Source organism: Amphiura filiformis, chromosome 5, assembly GCF_039555335.1.
Source record: "Amphiura filiformis chromosome 5, Afil_fr2py, whole genome shotgun sequence".
NCBI lineage: Eukaryota > Metazoa > Echinodermata > Ophiuroidea > Amphilepidida > Amphiuridae > Amphiura > Amphiura filiformis.
The window spans coordinates 74,938,442-74,964,088 of NC_092632.1; the positions used below are offsets into that span (position 1 = coordinate 74,938,442).

The window sequence follows — 25,647 nt, forward strand, 5'->3', positions numbered from 1 at the left end:
GATTGTGACAATATTCTCACTGTCAAATATTAGGAATTATACAAATTCCAGAATTTTGACAATGTTCTCCGGGGATATTCTCAGTGTCAAACATTAGGAACTTAAAATTGAAAACACTGACCCAAATAAATAAAGAAATAATTTTTCAAATAAATAGAATACCTAAATAAATAAATACGATTGTGAGTAGAGTACTTGTATTTTACTATTTATTTATTTATTTATTTATTTATTTATTTATTTATTTATTTATTTACTTATTTATTTATTTATTTATTTATTTATTAATTTATTTATTTATTTATTTATTTATTTATTTATTTATTTATTTATTTATTATTTATTTGATCTTTATTTGATCTTGTATTAGTAGGAATTGTAACATGTTTGAAATTATGACAATAAAAACTACAATTTCTGAAATTTGACAGATAACATTTTTACAACAAAGTAGGAACATTACTTCTGTGGCGCGTCACCACCACCACCAGCTGGGTGTGGCTGGGCCCAGGCCGTTATATTGTATGTGAGGGATTTCAATACACTTAGGCTATATGGATGATATTATCGATAAAGTGATTTAAAGGGCATTCTGCATGGCGACTAAAACATCGAAACATTGTAAAACATTTCAACTTTAATACGTTCATAATGGAAATCGTTTCTTGTTTTATTTTGCTTTTCATTCTTTCTTTTATTCAAGTTCATCAACATTGTTAAAATTTATTAACAACATAGGCCTACAAACTTGAAGAAATTGACTAAATTCCAGTATACTTCCCTACATTATTAAACAATTATTATTGGCACTAGGGGACACGTCCTGATTGCTGGGAAGGCCGCCCCTCTCCCACCCCACCATTCTGCAACCCATAGCTACTAATCATGCTAATAACACACGGCCCTGCAAGGTGCTAACACTTCAAAGTGTTCATAGTTCTGGTCGCTAGGGTTCAAATCCCCGCACAGGCATGGAATCCTACGTAATATGTATCATGTTCGCTTCCATCTAGCGATCAATAACCTGAATAACCATTGTGTAATTCAATTCAATGCACAAGCTCATACACATGTGGTTCTTTGATGTCAATCGCATACAATATAACCCGTCACAGTGATCAATAATGAACGTTGGTCAAAAGACGAGCTTACTGAAGTGAAAAATTATGTACATGTAGATTCATTATTTATGCATATTGCCTTGAAAATCATAAAAAGCAACTGCTTGATCAACCCAAATGATTTTATTAGCGTTATATGCCTATCTAAACCAATTTCAAAACCACAAAGTGTTTTACCTGACTTTTGACCCAGAAATGTATGAATTGGATGAGAAATTGTGATGAAAGATAATATTTAGTCAGATTCAGAAAGAGAAAATCTCATTACACACGTTAATTACATCACAATCCAAACATAGATGGTTAAGTTCATGGAGAATGTTACAAACTGTTGTATGTTTTGCCATATTGTTTTTCTATAGGGAATAATGTTTTATCGTTAAAATCGGACATGAAAACCTATCAAAAACACAACAAAAACGTGCATCGCTATTTGTATGCATGAAATAAATTATAAGAATTTTACAGAAGTGACCTAACACTTATGAAAGCTGTATCTTGGCAAGGACACTCTGGTGAAATAAAGAAAAATATAGGTGATTGATTTTGTGTGACTTTTGAGCGTTAAATATTTCAAAATTTAAAAATGAACAAAATGCGAGCAACTATGATGTCATCAACATGACAATAATATTCATGATAAATAATTATTGCTCCCTAAAAAAGAAATGGTTAACAAATGGTTTGAATACATCGCACGACCTTATAGTAACTGTATCTAGAAATTTGTGCAAGTTACTTGTCAATTTTCGCCAGAAACGAGCGTTTTCTACGGTTACTGCCCAGCTCATTAGCGCGATATGGGATATTCTTTACCTCGAGTTTACTGCCCTCTGTTGACGACAGGGCTTCGAACTCTTATCAAGGCGATCTAAGAAGTGCAGGGCCGTGAACAGCCGCCCGAACCCAAACGGACAGCTGCGCCTACAACATTATGCAACTAAATCGGGGTTTTCCCCCTTCAGAATATCGCTTTTAACATTGATTAAGAAAATAACATGAACCCGACGTTACAAAATAATTCCAACTTTTTGACAGCTGTCGGAATTCCAGAATTCTGACACCCGTCAGAATTCTAGAATCCTGACAGTTCCAAAGATCTGACACACCAAGGACATAACCGTCGAGACAGACGAATAAGCTCTAATAATTACATAAATAATCTTCGTCTAAGCCCGGGCCGGGTCTAAGCCAGCAAAATACTAGGCCTTAGTAATTCCATTCCGGTTCAGACTACAAACACGTTACACGTACAAACCTTGAATGAACTGTATTATGCAATGAAGTGCGAAACCTTGACACCCACGCAGTTTCCAATTTGTTTGTCATATCATTTTGTCTTCATAATGAACCCGAGTGCCGGCATCGAAAACAACAACGAATCAAACAAAAACTGTGTTTCTAAGCTTTATACCGTGACATTGTATTGCTTTACCAATGAATATTTCACATAGACGATCGATCTGGAGTCTGTAAGGTAATAATCAAAATTCCGTTATCTGTTCCGTTATCTACAAAATTCCGTTATCTGTTCCGTTATCTACAAAATTCCGTTATCTACAAAATTCCGTTATCTGCAAAATTCCGTTATCTGCAAAATTCCGTTATGAATCTGTAGGTAATGAAAATTCCGGGAAAGGTCTGCGTTGGAACAGAACAGACTCTTTTTAAAGAAAAATCCGATCTTTAAAAAGGTCTACATTAAGAAAATCCGCACCCCACGAACTATTCCTGGCCTGGCGGATTTTGTTTTGCAAGACCGGTACGGGTACCAGGTAAAAGTAACAAACATTTCCTCAAAGCTATAAATGTACGATCGTAGCCTATATTTAATATGAAATTGGATAATTTTTTTTTTCAAACCTGTTGTTTTGGCAAATTTGCACCTTTAATGGAGTCAGTCAAATGTGTCATGTTTGTAGGTCAACAGAGCAAAGTTCGATTATGTCTTCCTATAGAGCCGCATGTTTAACTGCCAAAATAAGTAGGATTTCTTTCACTTTTAATACCTTGTTATTTCACCTCATAATGGACAGAAAGCCTTCCTGACTATTATTACTAGTATTATTTCAGCATTTTGAGTTTAATAACAAATCTAAAATTTGAAGGAAATCGTACATTATGTACGATTTTTAAATGTCTTGATTGCAGAAGGCCGCACCAAAATATTGAACTTTTTAATAACGTGCACACTACTCACAAACAAGCATATTGAAAAGAAATCACAACGTAGGCCACCACGGACAAGTAGCTACAAGTGTAGGTCGCTCGGTCGGGTTTTGGAAGAGGCTAAATTACCATAAAAATCACCGACAGCGTGAAAGACCCAACTGACAAAACTGCACCGGGATGGTAACTGCGTGGAGCAAGTTGAGGATTTTCAATACCTTGGCGCATGCATGGGTTGGTGAATCTCCATATGGATGAAACGGAAAGGGACTTTTAAATTAGGAAATTCCTATATATATAGCCTGGGAAGCCTGCAATTAAAGATTGCAGGCCTACTATCTATATGACCATCTCAAAGTCCGAGCAACTTAATTTCGAGCTGTAGTGGAGCATCCTTTTATATGGTGCTAAATGTAGGCCTACGTTAACCGTTGAACACACACAAAATCGAAGCAAGACTCTATACTGCTGCTACACACCGACATCGCCTGGCTAATAATTATTTGGTGCAGCAGAGACATTAAAATGAATACACGGGATCCATACACATGAATTGCTATGCACGATTTTGATATCAGACGAAAATCTTCGGATACTGGGTTAAAAAATGATGAATATCTCCCGTAAATGAATTTTTCTCAAGAAACCAGATGTGGTCTCATACACTTGAAAATACGTGTTGAACAGATATTATAGTCGCTGGCGTGCGCTTTGAAAATTGGCCGTGCGCTTTGAACTAAAAAATTGCCCAAAACTATCAATTGTATATTGCCTTGGTCCAATATGGACTACAGCGCGCAGCAGGCTATATCGGCACTCACTCAAGTGGAGAGAGTATAACCATTGACCGCAATGTCGTATACAAGCTTGCTCACAGAGCGAGAAATCAATTACCCGTCTATTCAGTAGCCTTAGTCAGGTCACTTCGCTAATAATATGCATCTCATAAGGTCCGAATAAAATGGTCATGGGTGGCTGTGGATTCACCCTACCATGGCGATTTCTACTATGAAGACATCGGGGCGATGTCACTGTGTGCTACATCAGATCTAAGACCACCCCACCTTGGATGGCAACCGACTTTCCCCTCAGAGGGAGACGCCTAAACTTTGTTGCTCATAATGCAAGATGACAGGAGTCCGCGTCTTGCAGCTTGTCTTCTGGGACACCACACAATGCAAGACCATACCCAGTGGAGTAGATTCATCGCAACTTCTGACCGAGGTCGAACTTGATATACTAAAGTACAACAGTTGAACAGTATAACCTTTTAACAAACATGACCTTTGCATATAGGCCTAGTTCTAGTAACATTTTAACATGGACACCTCCAGTGAAGTGAAGAAGATCCGGCCAGAAGAATGACAAATGTCATCGGCAATTCAAAACGTTTTGCCTAAACACTCATATCTCTGCTTCTGCAAATGATAATCTATTATAGGCCTACTTTAAGTCTTCAAGCTTGTGAAAAAATTTGGTTTTGACATCTTTTTTTTTTTTACAACTTTTTTTCGTTCAAAACAGATATGATATCTACAAAGAAGAATACGTCAGTAACTGAGTCATAATTTCGGTCGTTTTAGTTCTCACTCACAAAACTGACGTCGTCCCCAATTTATATGTGGCTCTCTCTCTCTCTCCGCCCCCAATCTCTCTCCTCTCTCACACATTCTCTCTTTTATGTTTACAGAGGCAGCGATGAGCAAAACTTCCGTTATGACGGCAAATTAACGTATAGGCCTACAGTGATTTTGCACTCTACTACTGTGACCTCCAAAATGTGTTCCTTGAAGACACCGCAGCGACAAAAGACACAGATTGATCATGGCTACGCATGGGTAATACTTGGAAGCTGCTTTCTGATGCGATTCATATTGGATGGATTTTGGTCAGTTTTAGGCATGCTAATGATAAAATGGGAAGATCATTTCAGCGTAAGTGCCTCTCAAACTGCCTGGGCTGCAACTTTATTTGTGATGGTAGCATACGTGACATGTAAGTTGATATCAATGAGTTCAACATACACGAATGTATTGCCCCTCGTCTCTGTTCATAATGTTGTCTCGTTTCCTGATCTGTATTGCCTCTTTGACCCATCGGTTATATATGTCCGTCTCCTTGCCTAGCACCTTAGTCTGCTCTCAGACTATGATATGAGTCTCCATTATGTGATGGCGGATTTGTTAACCTTTTGATTGAGATGTCTTTGTGGTAGCTCGAGTTCACGCTCGAGTTCTTATACTTTTGCCCCTGCCCGTTGTCCTTTTCTCCGCTCACCAAACTTCCTTCCCGTCTCTCCAACATAAGTTGATGTACAATTCTTGCAAGGTGTTGAGTAGGCCTATATATATATATATGATGTCCGTGGTGCCAGAGAATTGTACCAATTTGTTTCTGAACGTGCAATGAACAGGGAGGGGCAATACAATCTTTATCACTAACTTTTTTGAAAAGGACTGGCAACCGCGTTTTTGAGCAACCAGCATCATCTGTGGTAAACAGGAGGTTGTTACAAAAACAATAATGTTGAAAACGAAGAGTGCAAGACTTTGAAACTAAACGTCCAGTGAATAGGCTTCACTGGATTAGAAATAATACATTTCTGCTATTATGATTCGACTACAGTCCCCGGGCTTGATACAAATGTTAATCAAATGTTTTACATCATGTCGTCAAAATGTGCTCTATAAATAAGTGTTAGTAAAACGTTCTATGCCCTTTACTTAACCTGAAATTCAAACGTTTTGTATAAAATGTATTGTGTTTGATGAGCTAACCATCTTTCAAAATATGAGCATAGGCCTACATGTTAATGTGATTTCCCTTTTGCTTGTTCAGCACCAGTGTCGTCAGCATTAGGTAATCGTTTGACGTACAGGGTCACCGTTATAGGAGCAGGGATGATAGCATCTACCTGTCTAATGGCAGCAAGTTTAGCCACACATTTCTGGTATCTTTATGTGATACTCCCCATTCTTGGTACGTATAGGCCTCTAACCATTCATGCTAAAAACGGTAGAAAAAATAATATTTAGGCCCTATAAAGGACATGTGTTGATTATGATATCCAAGATTGTAAGACACACATCTTTGTTTTGTTTCAATATTTCAATGTTTTCGCCATTTCTGGTATAAACTGAACCTTTGTTTTCAAACAATTACTGTTATTTTCTAATACTTTCTATTCAAATCAGTCAGGGGGTATTCCCACATTGCCCCCCCCCCCCCACATGCCGAAAAGTTTTCACCATTTATATATAAAATTGAAGGCCCTATTATTTACTTTGTTTTCGTATGTTTTCAGCTCGGTATTGTTTTTGCTCCTATATTAGTTCAAAGTAAAATTTACCCCGGGCATTGATCGATGTACCCACGTGAGTGGCAGTGGCGTGGGGGGGGCACCGACCATGATGGGGGCACCATGTCTGATGGGGGGGGCACAAACCGTGTTTTTGGCACTATGGGATTTCTTAGAATTTCAGATCGATTCGGAGGGGGTGGGGGGCACGTGCACTATGACGCTACGCCACTGGTAAGTGGCTACGATCGTTGCTTAATTTTTCCCCATTGTTTATAAACGGCATGTGGTCGCGGTGAAATGTGGATATTAATGACACGGCTTATATATAAATTTTGTCATCTTGTCTATGCAGGTATTGGAATGAGTGTTGTCTTCCAGACATCTTCGTCTTATTATGTTCGCCATTTCAACAAACGTTTTGCCTTCGCTAATGGACTGTTTAGTATAGCTCCAGCAATAGCTTTCTTTATATTTCCACCATTTACCAAAGTTCTCATCGATTACTTTGGCTTGAGAGGAGCTTTGCAAATTGTATCGGCGATTACGGCTAATATCTGTGTTTGCGGTGCTCTTTTGCGATCTCCGAAGAACGTCAAAACACAAGATGGACACCCAATTGATGTCAAAAATGATGAGAAAATAACAAATAATAACAGCATTTTAAAAGATATAGTGAAGGATTTTGATTTAGTATTATTTCGTAAAGTACGATTTATTTTTCAAAGCGTTATCAACGGCTTTTTATACGGTGGGTTTGTATCTCTGCTGATATATATCATCCCGTATTCTGAAAGTGTCGGTATCACGGACATCAAATCACCGTTACTAATGTCAACTGTGGCTGCATGCAGTCTTACCGCCAGATTGATACCTTTTGGATATCTGGTAGATAAGAATGTTATATCAGCTTCAAGTTTAGCTGGTGCAGCATCAATCTTATCAGGAACTGTTTCTATCCTGATGACTTTCATGGAGAATTTTGCAGGACTAGCCGTACTCGCTGGCTTGTATGGAATTGGTTGGGGCGTCACTAGTACATTTATTATTGTCATAGTGGCACACTCTGGCGGCTCTAAAGAAAGTTCATCTGGTGCAATAGCATGGACATTACTTGGCCGTGGGGTAGGGAGTTTTGTATGCATATATGGTGGCGGTAAGTGTTTTAACACCTATTAAAATAGGTTACTAATATAGTAATAACAAATGAAGTAACGAAGTTATGTATATAAAGATACAGTGCAGCAGTGCTATATTTGGTTGATCAACAATGATGTCTTCTGTAGATAGTAATGAGTTCAACAATGTAGTTGTTGGTAGATATCAATGAGTTGAACATTGCTATCTTCAGTAGATATCAATTAGTTCAACAGTGCTGTATTTGGTACTATAGCAATGAATTCAACAGTGCTATCTTCAGTAGACAGCATTGTGTTCAACAATGCTGTCTTCAGTAGATAACAATGATTTCAACAATAATGTCGTCAGAAGATATCAATGAGTTCAACAATGCTTTCTTCAGTAGATAGTAATTAAAAATACTTGCTATCTTAAGTAGATAGCAATGATTTCAACAATACTGTTTGTTTTCAGTAAATATCAATAAGTTCAACAAAGCTGCTGTCTTCAGTATATGGCAATGAATTCAACAATGCTGTATATGGTGGATAGTAATGAGTTCGTCAGTGCTGTAATTGGTTGATATCAATGAGTAGCTATTAATAAGCTCAACAGTGCTGCTTCAGTAAATATCAATGAGTTCAGTAGTGCTGTCTTCAGCAGATAGCAACGAGTTCAACAATGCTGTCTACATTAATATTTCATAGAGTATTATACTTGAACTGCAACATTTATGGGAGTAGTAAATTAATTGTTCAGGCCCCGACTCATGGAAACAATTTCAACCAATACCAAGAAGAAACTAGAAGCATTTTTATTCACTATTTCGTTAAAACATTTTTATTTCCTAAAATTATTATCATCGTTATTATTTACAGGGCGTTTCTAGATTCCGAGACCGCCGGGGGCTGAACTGAACAAAATTTCAAAATGTTGAACATCGGCGCGGCGCGGCAGCTGAGGGGCGAATTAGACAATTTTTTTCAATGTGAAGGCCCAATGAAGCCATTTGGTGCAACATGTTTATTGGTTATTTTCGGAACATAATACTTTTTACAGATTTCCAACTGACCCGCAAATTTAAGTTTTAAATGAATACGTGTGCTCAATAACTCCTACAATTCAGCCTAAGTGTAGCCTTTTTGTTTTAACGCTAGGGGTGCTTGAGGGGGATATGCTATAATAGGCTTATAGGCATATATTTATGAATGATAGGCCTGTAATTCATACAAATTTCCTGCGGACCTGACTTCTGGGCCGCAAATGTTATGGGTATGAACCTACTCAATTAGGCCTATATGGATACTTGCAAGTTAGCCTTTTCTTTTTGACGGAGAAGGGTACCTGAGGGGGATGTGCTCCCTCAGAAGTTGGGAACTTTTCAAAAAATTAATGAAAGGCACAATAAAGTCATTTTGTGTAAAAGTTATTTATTGGTATTATTTTCGGCATAATAGATTTCAACGGACCCGAGTTGTGAGGGGGGATATTATCCTCAAACTAAAAACATTTTACATTAGGCCCCTATTATTAACTTATTTTTCCGACCATCATGATTAAGCATAGCCTATAGGCCATATCATCATGTCATGATAATGCATAATATGTATTTTAGAACGGATTTCCAGTGGATGCGATTTCCGTGTCACAAATTTCAAGCATGAACATATGATGCGCAATGACTCAGAACGTACTCTTCTTCTTTTTTCTTCCTTGTTTTCTTTCCACTTTTCTGCCTTTCTTTTGCCTAAACATGCCCGGACATTGAAATGAGGCTAGGTGGCTGTGGCAAAACAAAATTTTCATCCCAGTTTTGCTAATATTTTGTGCCGATTTTTGTAATATTTTCGTCCCGGTATTGGTATTATTTTAATTTTTGTTTTCAGTTTTCGGGATATTTCTTTCAATTTTGGGAAATTAGACCGAAAAAGGGCCTTTTCCTTTTCCCTCCTTTTCCACCCCTTCGATTTTTTAGGGGGCACTGTCTATATACCTTACTGCCCCACTGGCTTTGCCCAGGCCCGTACGAAGGGGAGGGGCGTGCGGTGTGGCAAAAGAAAAAAAAAGTTTTTTTATGCTTTTTTAGTCAAATAAGTCCAAAGTTTTGGGTAGAAGGTCCACTTTTTACAAAATCGCACCACCCCCTGGAAAAAGGTCCACATTTTAAAATCAACACCACCTAAAAGAAATACTGCGTACGGGCCTGGCTATGCCACTTCTCTGTCACTCCCCTTCCTCTTCCCTCACTCTCTTCCCTCTCCCTTCTCTCTCTGTCTCCCTCTTTTTTTAAGACCCGGGGGCTGCAGGCCCCAAAGCCCAACCCCCTGGGCACGCGCCTGGTTTACCGTAATTTGTTGATCTATTTTGAGCCACCTGATCATAACATAACCCCACCCCTATTAATAAAATACAAGTGTCCATATTTATCCGAATTCATCCCCATGCACGTGTGCAAGAAGAGTCAGGCCACGAGGTTAGGCCTGAACGTTTCCATAGGGCCTACCATTTCCCCCCCCAAGTCATTTTTGAACATATTTTTGAAAAGGTGCCGCCAGCGTGCCGCCACAATGCGTGCCAAATATCGCTCCCCTCCCCCCTCGTTGACTGGCAAAAAATTCCTTGTCCCCACATTGTTTTCCTTGCCAAAATATTCACTCCTGTGAATTGGGATTTTTTTTACTTCAAAACGTTGGATTTGGGCCGTAAATGGCTCGATTTTGCAATCTAAGTATTTTCTGAGACCATTTGTCAGAATTTGCACAGATAGATATGATGTTTGCACAGATAGATATTGTAATATGCCCGCTCTAATGCATATCATATTAGAGTAATCAGGAGGCTATGAGTCGCATAATATATAATAATAATCAGGCTATAAAGTCAACGTGGTTTTATCTAAATCGGCCATGTTGTAGAAGCCCGGATGGGCGGTACTTTATTAGCTAAGTAACATCGCGGTGTATATGGCTGGGCGGTATTACATAAATCCATATACTATAAGGCCAAATAAAAAAATAAACATGTTTCACGTCCCCTCCCGCTTCCTTTTTTGAGGTTTTCTCAAATAAATTTTTATTTTTTGAAATTCAGTTATAACTTTTCAAAAAATATGTCTAGGAAGTTGGGATGCTTTCTATAACCTTGTTAAGATACAAGAAATATTTTAGGAAGGTTTTGTGATCATTAGAGGGGGTGTAACTCTCAGAACAACAAATAAAAAAGGGCCTCCTTCTTTTTCCAGGCATTATTGTATGTACGGATTGTACGCTAAAACAGCTCTAAGTATGGGTATTTACACCAATTTTGCGATAAAAAATAGAAAATAAAAAGCCCCCTCTTCCTCCTTTTTTTTCAAAAACCCGGACGTGAAACATGTTTTATTTTTTACTTTGCCTAACATCTCGTTACACCTTTCCTTTCATAATGAAAAGAAGAGAATCCTCCTGTGTTCTCAGTATCAAAACCATAATATTATAATACTGGAAGAGTGTAATACACAAAAGGTATTATGGCACTTGATATTATGAACCAGTGTGAATTCTAGACCTGTGTCATTTTTTTTTTTTTTTTTTTTTTTTGACCAATTGTTTTTAGCAACAATAAACTGTTCAACAGTTAACAATAAACAAAGTTTAACAAACTAACAAGTGTGCTTTTAATTGTCTATAATGTCCTTGTCTCTCCTTTTTAGTTGCACACATACTCCTCTAGATGCTTAGGTGCTCTATGCGTTCTGCTACTACGCCTCAGTGGTTCTGATGGTTGTTTCATTTTCACTGTAGGTTTAGCTTGCGTTTCAGCTGGGTTACTCTGCGCGTTGTCTAGCGAATCATGCGCATTGCTGAATGGGAAGTCAGGTTCTGGGGCTTTACAGAATGATTCTTGCGTTTTTTTTCTTTTGCTTGCGGTTTCTGCGGTATACGCGACTGTCTTCTGTGATGACCTCGTATGACCTGATATTCACTTGGGATTGTACTTTGGCTTTCTCCCACTCAGTATTTCCAGTAGTGGGTCTGATTCTCACTGTATCACCTGCTTTAAGAGGTGCTAATTCTTTGCTACCTCTATTGTAGTAGTGTTCTTGCTTGGCTTTCTGCTTAGCTTTCTTGTCTACTACATTCTCCACTATTTTGGGTTGCAAAAGTTCTTTGCGTGTGGGTAGGTTTGTTTTAGTACGGCGACCAAAAAGTCTCTGGGCGGGCGAGCTTTCTAGCCCTTCAGATGGAGTATTCCTCCAAATTAGTAGACTTAAGTAGATATCTCCATTGTCCTTCTTCGCTCTCTTGAGTAGCTGCTTAGCGATCTTCACCGCGTTTTCTGCTTTACCATTACTTTGGGCATATGTCGGTGAGCTGGTAGAATGTGAAAAACCGTATTCTGAAGCAAACTCAGCAAACTGTTGGGAATTAAATGGAGGACCATTGTCACTAAAGAATCGCGCCGGAATACCATGGCTTGCGAAATGTTTCTTTAAGAGTCTTATGATGGCTGTTGCGTCTTTCTTGCCTGTCAATCTGTCTATCTCAAAGTAGTCGGAGAAGTAATCTACGGTGCAGAGATAGTCTTGTCCGTTGAGGGTGAATATATCACAAGCAATTTCTTCCCATGGATACTCTGGGATTTTATGTCTTATCATAGGTTCTTTCTGCTGATTTTGGGGGTAAGTGTTACATGTCTCGCATTTGCTGACTATGTCTTTGAGTTCACTAGTCATCCCTGGCCAGTATACAGTCTCTCTTGCGTATCTGATTGTGCTCTGAATCCCTGTATGTGCAGCGTGGAGCTTGTTGCGAATCTTGGGTCTCATGGATGTAGGAATGAAGCAGCGTAATCCTTTGACAATGATCTCGTCGTGATATGACAGCTCGTCACGAATATTGAAATACGGTCTTGCTTCAGGAGTGCATTCATGAGGTTTCTCAGGCCAACCGTGCTGGATGTATCTGATTACATGCGAGAGTTCTGTATCCTGTGCGGTGGCATCTTGCAGTTCCTTGCGTGTGCTCTCTGTCAAGTGTAGATAGTCAGCGGTATGAATACTCTCAATACTAGTCTCTGTTTGTGAACGGTCAGTGTTCTCCAAATATGCACGCGAGAGGGTGTCTGCGAGTATGAGCTCTTTTCCTGGCATGTAGCGGATTTCAAAGTCATACTTGTTCATTCTCAGCAGAAGATTCTGTAGGCGTTTGGGTGCAGCGGTCAATGGTTTCTTTGTGATGGATACAAGGGGCTTGTGGTCAGTCCAGAGTATGATGTGGCGTCCTTTTTTTTTTTTTTTTTTTTTTTTTTTTTTTGGTTTTATCTAAATCGGCCATGTTGTAGAAGCCCGGATGGGCGGTACTTTATTAGCTAAGTAACATCGCGGTGTATATGGCTGGGCGGTATTACATAAATCCATATACTATAACATCTCGTTACAGATATTTGCTAAACATAGGAAAGCATATTCTGATACATTCACCTTCGTGCCGATGTGCTGCATCTAGCGCCGAACTGTCAAAATAGCACGACGTATGTGATATCACAGACCCCCGTATGTGAATTGATATCAGAGACGTCTTTGAATTAGCAGTGCCCCCGAACTGAATTAGAAGAACAATACTAACATAGAAATGAATCTGATCAATTTTAATGTGTTTTCTTTCAGGCGTTCTTCGTGATGAGTTCAGCAGCTACCAACCATCACTCATTCTATGTGGTGTCTTCGGCTTATGTTTAGCACTCAATATATTATCAGACCCATTTCTAGAACGTTGGAAATCAAGACATAGACCTACAGAAAATCAAACAACATTGAAGTCCATAGACTACATCTATTCTAGCATTCCTGATGTAACAACATCAGCACCAGTATAAAATCTGCAATATGTAGAGGGAATAATTCTGGAATACACTACACACAAGTATAACCCTAACCCTAACCCGCCCTAATTATAAACCTAACCCACCCTAATTAAAAACATAACCCTCCCTAATTATAACCCTAACTATGTGCCTGTTACACTTCACCAGATCAGCCCTACGTATAAGAAACGGATGGTATTTTAGTAAATCCGTTGTTATTCGTCAATGTTCGTTTTATATCCTACCATCATTAAAATGTCTTTCGTGTTAGGTGATGTTCGTTAAGTCCGTTGCAAGTTTTTGCATGGACAAAACTTATCGCCTGTCACACATCGCCGGATACAATTAAGAAATGGATGGTATTTTAGTATCGGATCCCAAATCCCACGAATCTTCTGCCGGACTGAAGATTTTGCCACGGATATAATATTTTTGTATACGGCGATGTATCGTTACCCAGTCCGTTCAAGTGTGACAGACCCTTTACCCTCCCTAATTATAACCCTAACCCTAACCATTATAACCCTAATCCTAACCCACCCTAATTATAACCCTAACCTAACCCTAAAACACAGTGTGCGCAGAGTATACCAGAATTATACCATATGGGAATGGTAATTTGCTCTTGCAGAACTGTCATCTGTAATTGGTGATTTTTGACAGAAACCTCCATTCAGCTCTAGGCCCTCTCTGTGAAGACAGGTGCGATCAACCTCACAGAATGATTACACCTGCCCTGGTATAGCCAACTCCAGAACTGGCCAGGTGACATGTAAATTGGCAGCAGAAGCATTAAAATTTAGGGGGGAGATGGGTATATTTTATGCCCCTTATACTTAGACATTTTCAATTTCAGACTATTTTAACCCAAATTGAAGGCTGGCTCTGAAATTTTGGAGGATATTTCGAAAAGTGTTTAGGTCGTTTGTACACATTATCGTTTGGTAATTAAAAGGGCATTTTGTGATCCACAGCCTCATCCCCCCACTTTTCTCAAAAAAAGATGGGATTTTTATACAACTGGAAGCCTCTAGCCACATAATGTTTATGTGCAAAAACTTTCTTGCAGATTAAGTCTTGTAGCAAAAATATCGTCAAATATGAATTTCGTTCTGGTATACCAGATCGAAATTACAACACTGGCTTATGGAGCAGTGTAATACACATAATCATGCATAACTCGGTAACGCAAAAAATCAACTGAAATTTTGGGTAATCAATCTGCTGAAAAATGTAAGTAAGAGGATGCTAGGATCACGAAATACTTCTTTAAGATGATCTCTACTGCAAAGGTTTGTAAATACAAAGAATATTCAATAAAGTCATTAATATTTATAATTAAATATTGATATAATAATTAAACACAAAGACACTACTTGCATTTATTTTGCATATTTCCATTTATTAAGGATATCAATGTGCATATACATAACCACCAGAAATCCCAAATATAAGATCTTTATACATACTATACAATCTATTACATTATATACAATGGAATAAAAGGGAGAAGAGACAAGGCCTATAGATCATCTACTTGGAATTTTGTATAATTATTTTTTGTATGATAACAATGTTTGATACATTGTCACTGAGGTCCACTTCACATCACAGCACATGGGAGGTTTGAAGTTGAGATCAGATTTATCAGAAGTGGAGATTCAGATGCACAATGCATGTTCCAAGATATGATGCAAATGTATCAATATAAATGTATATACCGTAAAATTCCGTCTACAAGCATATATATGCCTCTAAACGAGGTTTTTTTTGACACAAGAGACAAGAGGCAGACACTCTCAACAAAAACGTTATTTGGAGTTTGAACAACTATATTACTGATAAAGGCGGCTGTACAAACATGTATATTTGTAAGACCAATCTATTGCAATGTTTTTGAGAAGGGTATTGGCCTTTCATATCTTTCGTTAAAAAAACACCTCGTTTAGAGGCATATATGCTTCTAGACGGAATTCTACGGTAGACCATGATTTTCTTTAAATACAATCACTATCATGACAAACTTATGAAATGAGGGAAATTGATTTACTCTTTATCACACAATTCTCCGCAATATTGAACTTCATTCGTAGAATTGAAACAAGAAAACAACAGCATGCTGTGTAAACTATGTCAATTTTTAAAAACATTTATCGTTAGTCTTCATTAAATTCATTCACACATCATCTAGGCATCATCTGATGTAACAATAGGCTAATCCAGGTGAAATCCCGGGGGGGCCACTGGTCATTGACAAGGGGGTATCATGCGTGGCCATGGAGTTTCAAAAAGCACCCTAAACAAGTATGTGCAGCGACTGAAAATACACCCCTAAATAAGTATAACAAGTGTAATATCCTACCCTAAACAAGTTTTGGCGTTTTTTTACCCCTTAGCAAGTAAAACATATATTTTCGACACCCTAAGCAAGTAATAGGCCTACTTGAAGCTCCATTTTCATTGATTTCTTTAATAATAGGCCTAACTCAGAATGGCTCTGCTACCAGGGCAGAATATGAGCTATTTTAAAATTACAAAATAAACGTTACATTATTTTAAGCTGATTTATAGTATCAGAGAGCCTAAGAGGGAATTAAATGAAAAGAAAATTTACAAAACTCTAACTAAGAAAAAACAACACGAAGAAAAGAAAATAGAGAAAAAGAAGTCAAGAAATGTGAAATTATATCATTTTTGTAGGCCCTATTAAAGTTTCGACAATTTATTCTCCATCCTCCAAATATTTACTGATTATTATAGACCTACAAATCATGTTTCAAAGTGAGACAAAAATCATAAAATAGTGGTCAGATTTTTTTTTATGACCTAGGCCTTATTGCGAAAAGACGAAAAGTGCATAATATTAATAATTTATTTTAAAAGCTTAAAATGACAACAATTAAGGCCTACTTCTGGAAGGAATCGGATGAATAATAGTGGTATTATTTCATAAGTTGAATAAAGTATTAGGATGAAAATAAGTCGGTAAATAGCGACTGAGATGCATGGTGCTCAATCAGTTCAGCCAAGACTTGCAGGATTCGTGTATGACTGCAGAATTTGATACCAATCCAAAAACGTATTTTAATTCTGCACCATATCCATCTTACCTTTTAATATTCATTTGATGTTTTCACAATTTATTCAAAAGTTTAAAATTTGTTTTTTAAATAAAATCAAGATCACTTATTGTGACAAAATTCTGACAAAAATATGATGCTTTTGACGATAATAACATGCATGTTTTTATTTATTTATTTTGTGGATAGGTCACAGGTCAACTCAATCAATCCTCTACCGTAGATATTTGTGGTTAAATAATTGTATACAACATGAAAATTAGCTTGAAAATCTTTATTTTTATCCATAATACAAGATAGAAAATTCAAATAATAGTAAAAATATTTTAAAATGAAATGAGAAACTTTGGACTTTATAAAGGAGAATTGAAACTCTTAAAATCAGAGTATACACGTGCTGTGCATGTACAATGTACTGCATGTGTACATCACCATTGAATGTTGTAGGGTTGTGCATGTAGCATTGAATGGGTTAATGGAAAAATATTAACAGGCCAGCTGGGCGAAGTCGGCAATCTTTCCTATGGACTAAACAGAGAACTACACAGTCAAGTCTAGGGATAAACATGAAGGACATGAAACTTATGAAGGACTGGTGTCTGGACGGACCCTAAATACGTAAATCTGTTGTGAAAAAGATACCCTTTTTCTCTAATTTCCATGTTTTTGACACCCTATTCACGATACGTACGTACAGTGCCTGATCGTGAAAAAAGACCCTTTACGTGATTTTTGGCCACGCATGATACCCCCTTGTCAATGACCAGTGGCCCCCCCGGGGGTGAAATCCACACAGCCCCTATGGAAGACACTGCCTTAATCTTCCACACAGGGGTTGTTAATAATTTACAAATGGAGTCACACATTCATGTAACCCCTTTGAAATTCACACACCCTGTGTGGGCGATTAAGGTCATGTCTTCCATAGGGGAAGTATGGATTTCTAACCGGAATAGCCACCATATGATCAGGAAATCAAGTGTTCAGTGTTCATATGGTCAGCAACCCTGTCACCAACTTTTACATGGCAGTAATTGTATTCACACCATTCACATCAGTAATTTTTGTGGTAAAACGTTCTAAAAATATATATATATAAAAAAACATTACACGTCACTTATAAAATAAGTTCTTCAGGGCTTGAGTACTATGCACTATCCAAACCTAAATAAGGTATACTCAAGCAATTTATACTAAAAAGAAAATACACATTGATATCACAGCAAATAAAGTAAGTTGAGCATTACAATTATTCAAAACAAAACCGTTAATAAATACCACATTTATAACATTGGGATGCCTTTACACAGTGGATTTCGATATACCAACGTCAATCGCAAAGATTCTTGACCAAACAAAGGTCAACATACAACTTGCGCTGTACATGATATCGCAATTTACCGGGTACCCATGACATATTTTCGGACATTTCCGTCTTTACTCGGAAGATGTCTTTGGTAATTCTTCACAGGGTACAAACATGTCAAAATGAGTTATTACTATTACGATCCATATGAATTTATTTGAGAAGAAATGTACCCGTCTTCCCCGGCAATCCACATGTGTAGCAAGTCCCATCAACACCCCCTTCAATATAAACACTTTCAGCACCAAACTTTGACAATACTTTTTCAGTGTAAGTTGAATAATAAATTCAATTATATCACAGCATCATACTAAAGTACAATGAACTTGAAATAAGTGATTTGGCAAATATTTCAATAAAATTTATTATTTTCCTCTTATACAAATGGTGTAAATGTATTCATAACAGCTTCCTGTTTGCAAACACAAAAAGCTTTTAAGCTTTGTAGCCATTTCATGCACAAAATACTGCTACTTTTCAAATATTTATTTTCTCCAATACTGAAAAATAATAACATGGAAGAAAATGTACACATTGATATAGAATTTCACACAAATTGGGCTATTCCATTTAAAATCCACACTACCCCTGTGGATGATTTTGGATATATCTTCCACAGGGGGAGTAAGAATTTCAAATGGAATGAACACATTAGGCAGCTCTATTTGAATTTCATACACCCTCTGAGAATGATTGATTCAACCTGAATCTTCCACAGAGGGAGGGGGAGTTTCAAGTGGAGCTGCTAATGTGTTCATTCCATTTGAAATTCATACTACCCCTGTGGGAGATATTTCCAAATCTTCCGCAGGGGGAGTGTGGATTTTAAATAGAACAGCCCATAACAAGAAAATGTCATTAAGGCAACGGAAATATGTGCATAGGTAACAAAATTGGATACAGCTCAAACATGATTAGCCATGAAGACAACAAGCTACTTAATTTAGAGCAAACTGCATGGTGAAATGATTGAAAAAGGGATATAATTATCTCCTTTGTTGATTAAAGCCATATTATAACCTTTGCTGATGAGGACGCCCTCAATATTTCTCAAAATTCTGTTTTTACACAATTGTTATGTACTTAGGTAAACTAACATACCCTGCAAAAATCAAGACTTTAGGTGCTGTAGTTTTGTCGAAATTCGAGATTTTGAATGAACCGCAGGAACCATCGTTTTATTATTACGATGGAAATATTAGTCGAACGTGTACACGATGTGCATAACACAGTACATACATGCATGGCGTGCGGGCAGTCGTGACATATCAAAAGAGCCGATACGATACATGTTTCGAATGAGTGGCTCGCATTGGTATTAACTTTTCTTTGTATAGACTGTCTGTATGGGCCCAAATTAAAAGAGGACATATCTGACAGTGAAAACTAACAATTTATACCAAAAAATACAATTCTATTTCTAATGGAAATGTTATAATATGGCTTTAAGAGGTTACATAATTCACCTACAGTGGTAATACAAAAATACGTCCAATTGTCGCTATTCAAGCTGTAAAATGAGTGATTCATTTTCCTTTTATGAACTAAATGCTTCACCCATCTCTTTATGAGCAATTCCAAACCATGTCTTCCTTGAAGAAAATTTAAACCAAATTTAATATTTGTAGTCATTCCAAATTCAAAAATAGTGCCAAAGTATGAAACAAAATTCCCCAAATATGACCCAAATTGTGCAGAAGCCAAATGGATTTCAGAATTTTTCAAAGTTTTTTAGCTGGATTTTAACAAATAATTTGCACAATTTCCCACTTGGATTGACCACATAGTTTTAAACATGAAATTGTTGTAACTTCTTGCATTTATAATGTTCATGTTGAAGAGCTTGGTATAAGGTGTTACATACTGAAATGTAAGTAAAACAGCAACTAATTTTTTACCATTACCATGTCTTTCTTATCCAGCAAAACATAAACAACCTTATTTTTATCCAGTGGCGGTGCCAGGAATTTTTTTCCGGGGGAGGATTAGGGGGGCAAAGTGAATTTCTGGGGTGGGCAAAATCAACAAAATTTGCGCAAAATTACCACAAAAAGTGGTAATTTTTGTTTTTTTCTGGGGGGAAAACAGTTCTGACTGGGGGATAATTTGCACCCCGTGGCACCGCCACTGTTTTTATCATACAAAATATGGTATTTCCTTGACATTACTAATTTGTAACTTTCAACTCAACAGGTATCAATTTATTCAGAGCTTGTTTTATGTTTTAGCTAGTGCAATGAGTTTGATATATTGGTGTTTTTTTCATTCCTTATAAAATCAAAAAATTGACTGTAATTTACACAATATCAAATATATCTTAAAATATAAATTAAAGTTTTCAAATATATTGCAAATATCAAAGGAGTAAAGTCCAATCAAAAGCCCATCACCACCATTCCCCATCAGAATGGATATTTTAATGTCAATGGAAAATGGCACATTTCGTTAAGGGGGTACTACACCTCTGCCCAATTTTGTGCCTATTTTTGCATTTTTCTCAAAAATTATAGCGCATTGGTGACAAGTAAGATATGCATATTATAGGGGCAAGGACTACAAATACTGCACTGGAAATTTTATTTCAACACAGACAACAGTTGTGGAGTTACAGTCAAAAATGAGGGAAAACCTGTATTTGATCAATAAATCAATAACTACTTGCCTTGAGTTACTGAATTTTCATTGCAGTAGTTGTAGTCCTTACCCCTATAATATACATATCTTACTTGTCACCAATGCACTATAATTTTTGAGAAAAATGCAAAAATAGGCTCAAAATTGGCCAGGGCCCTTAATGTGAAAAATTCACAGCAAAATAAAATACTGTTTGGATTTTACTGGCTCAAACAATATTTTTACAGGACCATACACATAGTTTTTCCTTTTATGATTCTGAAAACCAGCGTGGAGCTGTGCATGTGGGGAATGGGTGTCAATTTTGATTAAATCCATGGGCTATTCCATTTAAAATCCACACTACCCCTGTGGAAGATTTTGGAAATATCTTCCAAAGGGGGGGAGTATATTTTCAAATAAAATTGGTCAGAGTTAATCATTTTGAAATCCATACTCCCCCTGTATTATGGCTTTACCTATATCTTACACAGCTGGAGTGAGCCTATCAAATAGAAGTTACCCAACTCTCTATTCTATTCAAAACTAATACTCCCTCTGTGGAAGACTTTAGCTAAATCTTCCACAGGGGTAGTGTGGATTTAAATGGAATAGCCCATTGGGTCAGACCCCCTCACATATTTACCACTATAATTCTACTTCATTTGCATCTACTTATAAAAGATGTGCTTCTGTCTACAAGTCAGTGACACAGATGAGTTGTACAATGTTATTATGGACGGTACACATGGTTACACTCCTTATCACTTCATGTTTTGATTTATTATATCTAATCTATTAAAATATTATATTTCTAGAAAAACTTTCTGATTATATAATTGAATATATGAATACAAAAGCCACCCAAGTCCATACTTTGGCCAAATTGAGTTAAGCATGGGAAAGTGTTGCTATACATAGGCCTGTCATATGTATGAAAGAACAACTCAAATTCATCCTCTGTGTCTATTGAGCATGTGAAAATAAGCATGTATGAAAGAATCAACCCAAGTCCATGATTTGAGTCTTGTAACACATTGATTGAAATCCAGTATGTATAAAAGTCCACTTGTAACACATTCATTGCTGGAGAGTGACTTTTGGAAAAAAAATGGGTTTAATCAAGGAAAGTGGTTTATATTACAAGGCAGAATGCTTGTCAACATTATACATAACTGTGTGCTTTATTTTGTATTATCTTACTAGTGGTAATCTCATTCCAACATTATTGTCTTTGCATATGATTCAAAAAACCACCCAAGTCCAGAATTTAAAATGAACCCCACGAAGTCCCTGAAATGCTAACCGTCATACCTAATACAGTTTAACTCACCCATTTGCACGCATAACTTACCATATTGACCAGGTAAATCTAACTGAAGGAATTAAAATGATACACAGGTTTTTTTCTCAAAATCACTTCCCATGGACTTGGGTGGGTTTTGGATTCATGTATTCAATTGTTAACCAACCTTATCATCACTCTCTAATATTTGAGTGTAGAAAATTTACAGTGTGTTCATCACCAAACAGAGAATCATGTTTACATGGCAGTCAAAAATACAGATTTGTAAACATGAGTTGCAAAAGTACATGTAAATCCCACCACAAAAGCACTTGAAACTATTCCTAGTTAAATGTCTAAGCTAAAACTAGACACGAGTGCAAGAATTAAGGTACTTAATTATTCATGATTTGTTATGAAGTGCATACTTTGAAGTTCATTATTTTACTGTGCAGTCCAGCCAATAAAGACAAGTTAGGCCAAAAAAAAAAGAAGGTTTGTCTCAAAGCTCACGAGAAATTTAAAATCAAATGCGAAATGCGATTTTTTAATTTTTTATTCCCGATTTTTTTTTCATGGTATTTTGAGAAAAAGTCTGATTTTCGCCGATTTTTCTGGAAAAACTATAAAATTTTTTTTTTTTGGAAATAAAAAAAATTCCGCATTTGTTTTTTGTCAAATCGTGGGATTTTACAAACGCGCGCGCAAGCTTTGAGACGAACTTTTTTTTTTTTGGCCTTAGTTAATTAACTGTCTCTCATCACATGGCAAAATTTATACAGTACAATATAAGGGAGAATATTTTACACAATTCAAAAGTCAATTCTTACATAAGTGCAGCATACATGGTAAAAACACTTTGAGTGAGTCACAAGTGTTTCTAGAAGAAAGATTAGGTAAGTTGTAATATCATACATATATAACATATTAACATCATTTACACTACATCAATTTTTCAGCCTCTCATTACATGAATGGCATCTTGTTTGGAACATATTTTCTCTGTTTGATTTTTTGCTGTGAGTTTCAACAAAACAATGACTATGTGGGTTATTTTTTCTTTAAATTGAACATTTCTCAGATTTGAAAGAATTATGTGAAGTCAAGAATATTCAGATATACATGCAAGCCAAATACAACCTCATGCTGATAAGTCACCTGACTGACGTAAAACATCTTGCGTTAATAAATTTGATTTCAATCAAATTCAAAGCACAATATGACCCTGTAATTGATGCATTCTTTCATGTGAAAGTGCAATGAACCTGTTGATCTTTCAGCCATGTTGAAATGCAGGTAGTTTTATTTAACTATGTTCAGTAGTTGGCAGCTTTTGTTAAGTCTATCTACAATCTATATACAATTGCACAGTATTTCATATTTTCATAAGGCAAACCACTACATAACCAAATATTTGCTACATTATTTTTGTAAATCATATTGTTCTGAACATTTTAGCAGCGACTTGACTTCAACAATTCCTCCAATCCAAAAAAACAATAATACTGCTTTATCTAAGTATTTGTAAATTTACTGAAAATCTGCTTATTTTTGAGATATTTTAAGAGAAATATTTTCTTCCACTACAATGCCATTCAGAACGATAATGTCATTGAGGCCGTCATAATGAGCAAACTTACGAGGAAGTGTTGATCATGACGTGAATGTACAAACTGGTAAAACCAATACCACAGCGAAACAATATCAACATGTTAGCAGTCCACTCGTTGTCTGCCATCAGTTGGGAATTGGGTAGGTAGCATTGGTCATCACTCAGTACACCAGTAGGACAAAATTAAAGGAATTAGAAACACCTTTGCCATCTCATGTTAGTGTTCAAATTATAATACCAATTTACTTCAATCCTGTACTTGGAATCCTACTGAAATTGTTAACTAACTACCATCTAAATGTCCCGGTTTAAATACAGTTGCACAACTAAATTTGGTAAAATGTCTTCTCCCAAAATTTCTATCAAAAACGATCTGCCGTAGGGTTCTCATGATAATGACTTCAGACAGACTGTGGGTTTAATGCTTATATGTGTAAATTCCCAATTTTACCTTTCATTGCATTTTTTAAATTACTGTCCTCAAAAATTACTGACCTAAGCCCCTGGGGCACTAGGTTAAATTCAGTACACAGAAAGTAATCTTGAGGCATCTCAAAAACTTTTTACATTTGGTAACAAACTGTCAAATTATTTGACATAAGTGAAAATTAATTTAAGATTTCAATTTAACAGTGTTCTTGAACCAAAAAAAACCCTCTTTACACATAATTTGTTAATACTTATTTTCACATGTATTTTTGAGGTAATATAGGACTGATTCTGCAATGAATAAATTGCACCAACATGATCACGCAATGGCAAAGGTGTGTTCAACTCCACAGCTTGGACACTTGGCAATGTCTATCAATTGCATTTAATACTTGCAATATAAAAAATTATATCAATTCAGCATATAAACAACATATGAAAACTTATTTGGTTAAAAATGCACACAAATTTTGCAATAATAGAGGGTAAAATAAGATTGAAATATCATCAATGATTACAAATAATATGAAATGATTATAAAACATACAATAGCATTGGCAAATGAATACACAAACCAATAAAAAAGGATCTTTCTTAATGCAACCTACTTGCTATACAAACACAGGGCTATTCCAGTTGAAATCCACACTCTTCTATGGAAGACATGACCTTAATCTTTCACACAAGGAGTGTGAATTACCTAAATGAATGATCAACTCCAATTGAAATCTACACCAACTGTGTTGGAGATTAAGGTCATATCTTCCATGTGGGTATGTGGATTTCAACTGGAATAGCCTGATCGCATAACCAGAGAATGGCAAGGCAGTAACCCCATGAGAACTACCTGCCGATTGGGCAAAAAGAAGTTTTCACTATCAATTGGACCAATCAGCAACATTGTTAGAATAATTTCACCACGCAAAAAAAATTGGGGTGAATTATTTACAAAGCTCCATTCTGATTGGTGATTAAAATGACGATATCATGTAATTGACCAATCAGAGGCAATGTTAGATCGGCAGGTAGTGCTTAGGGGGTTAAGATCTTTTGCACTTTGCACACACAAACCTGTATTCTAGGGGATACAGGTTAAGAGCCAGGTTTACTGCAGTGGCAAGTGGGCATAACCCCCATTACTGTCATACATTTGGCTTTTAACATGAACATCTATACCCAAAGTCCTAATCCCCCTTGCCAAGGGTGTATGCCCTCTGCCACTGTATCAACTGGCTATTCCAGTTGAAATCCATACACCCCCTATGGAAGACATCTCACACACAGGGGTGTAGATTTCAAATGTAGTCATCCATTTAGGTAACCCCATTTGAATTTCCCACTCCCTGTGTGTAAGATTAAGGTAGTATATCTTCCATAAGGAATTCATCTGGAACAGCCCAACTGACTCTCTGGTTAACCTGCTGGCTACATGAATAAAATATAAAACAAGTTACCGGTAATGCAGGGGTATATTGTTTGAAAAGAATCCTCATTTAATAATGATAGATCAAAGGTCAGGTTGTACATCATTTTTGCTTTTGGTTGCAGAATTTCATACCTGATGAGAAACTGGCTGGTATGGGGCTGTTGGTATTTTACATTATTTACTCTTGAATTTGCAATTTCTTTTTTTGGGGATAAGATTTTAAAAACATAATTATTGGATTCTTCCTTGTTTTTCTTTTCACTTCATCCTCATTTCCCCCCGATT

At 36.7% G+C, this 25,647-nt stretch overlaps 1 protein-coding gene across 1 annotated transcript; it reads left to right on the plus strand.

Annotated features, from left to right (window-relative positions):
• Positions 1–2,357: 2,357 nt before the first annotated feature.
• LOC140153703 (monocarboxylate transporter 12-like) lies at positions 2,358–14,757 on the plus strand. Its single transcript, XM_072176527.1, has 5 exons — positions 2,358–2,598; positions 4,981–5,285; positions 6,129–6,269; positions 6,944–7,744; positions 13,355–14,757. Exons 2-5 carry the CDS (start codon positions 5,069–5,071, stop codon positions 13,561–13,563), a joined length of 1,368 nt encoding a protein of 455 aa, XP_072032628.1. The 5' UTR covers positions 2,358–2,598; positions 4,981–5,068; the 3' UTR covers positions 13,564–14,757.
• Positions 14,758–25,647: the final 10,890 nt, after the last annotated feature.

Excerpts from the sequence above, each read along its gene's own strand:
- LOC140153703 (XM_072176527.1), top strand. The coding sequence starts at position 5,069 with ATGTGTTCCTTGAAGACACCGCAGCGACAAAAGACACAGATTGATCAT. Across the intron at positions 6,270-6,943 it reads TGTGATACTCCCCATTCTTG|GTATTGGAATGAGTGTTGTC; the intron begins GTACGTATAGGC and ends TTGTCTATGCAG. Across the intron at positions 7,745-13,354 it reads TGTATGCATATATGGTGGCG|GCGTTCTTCGTGATGAGTTC; the intron begins GTAAGTGTTTTA and ends GTTTTCTTTCAG.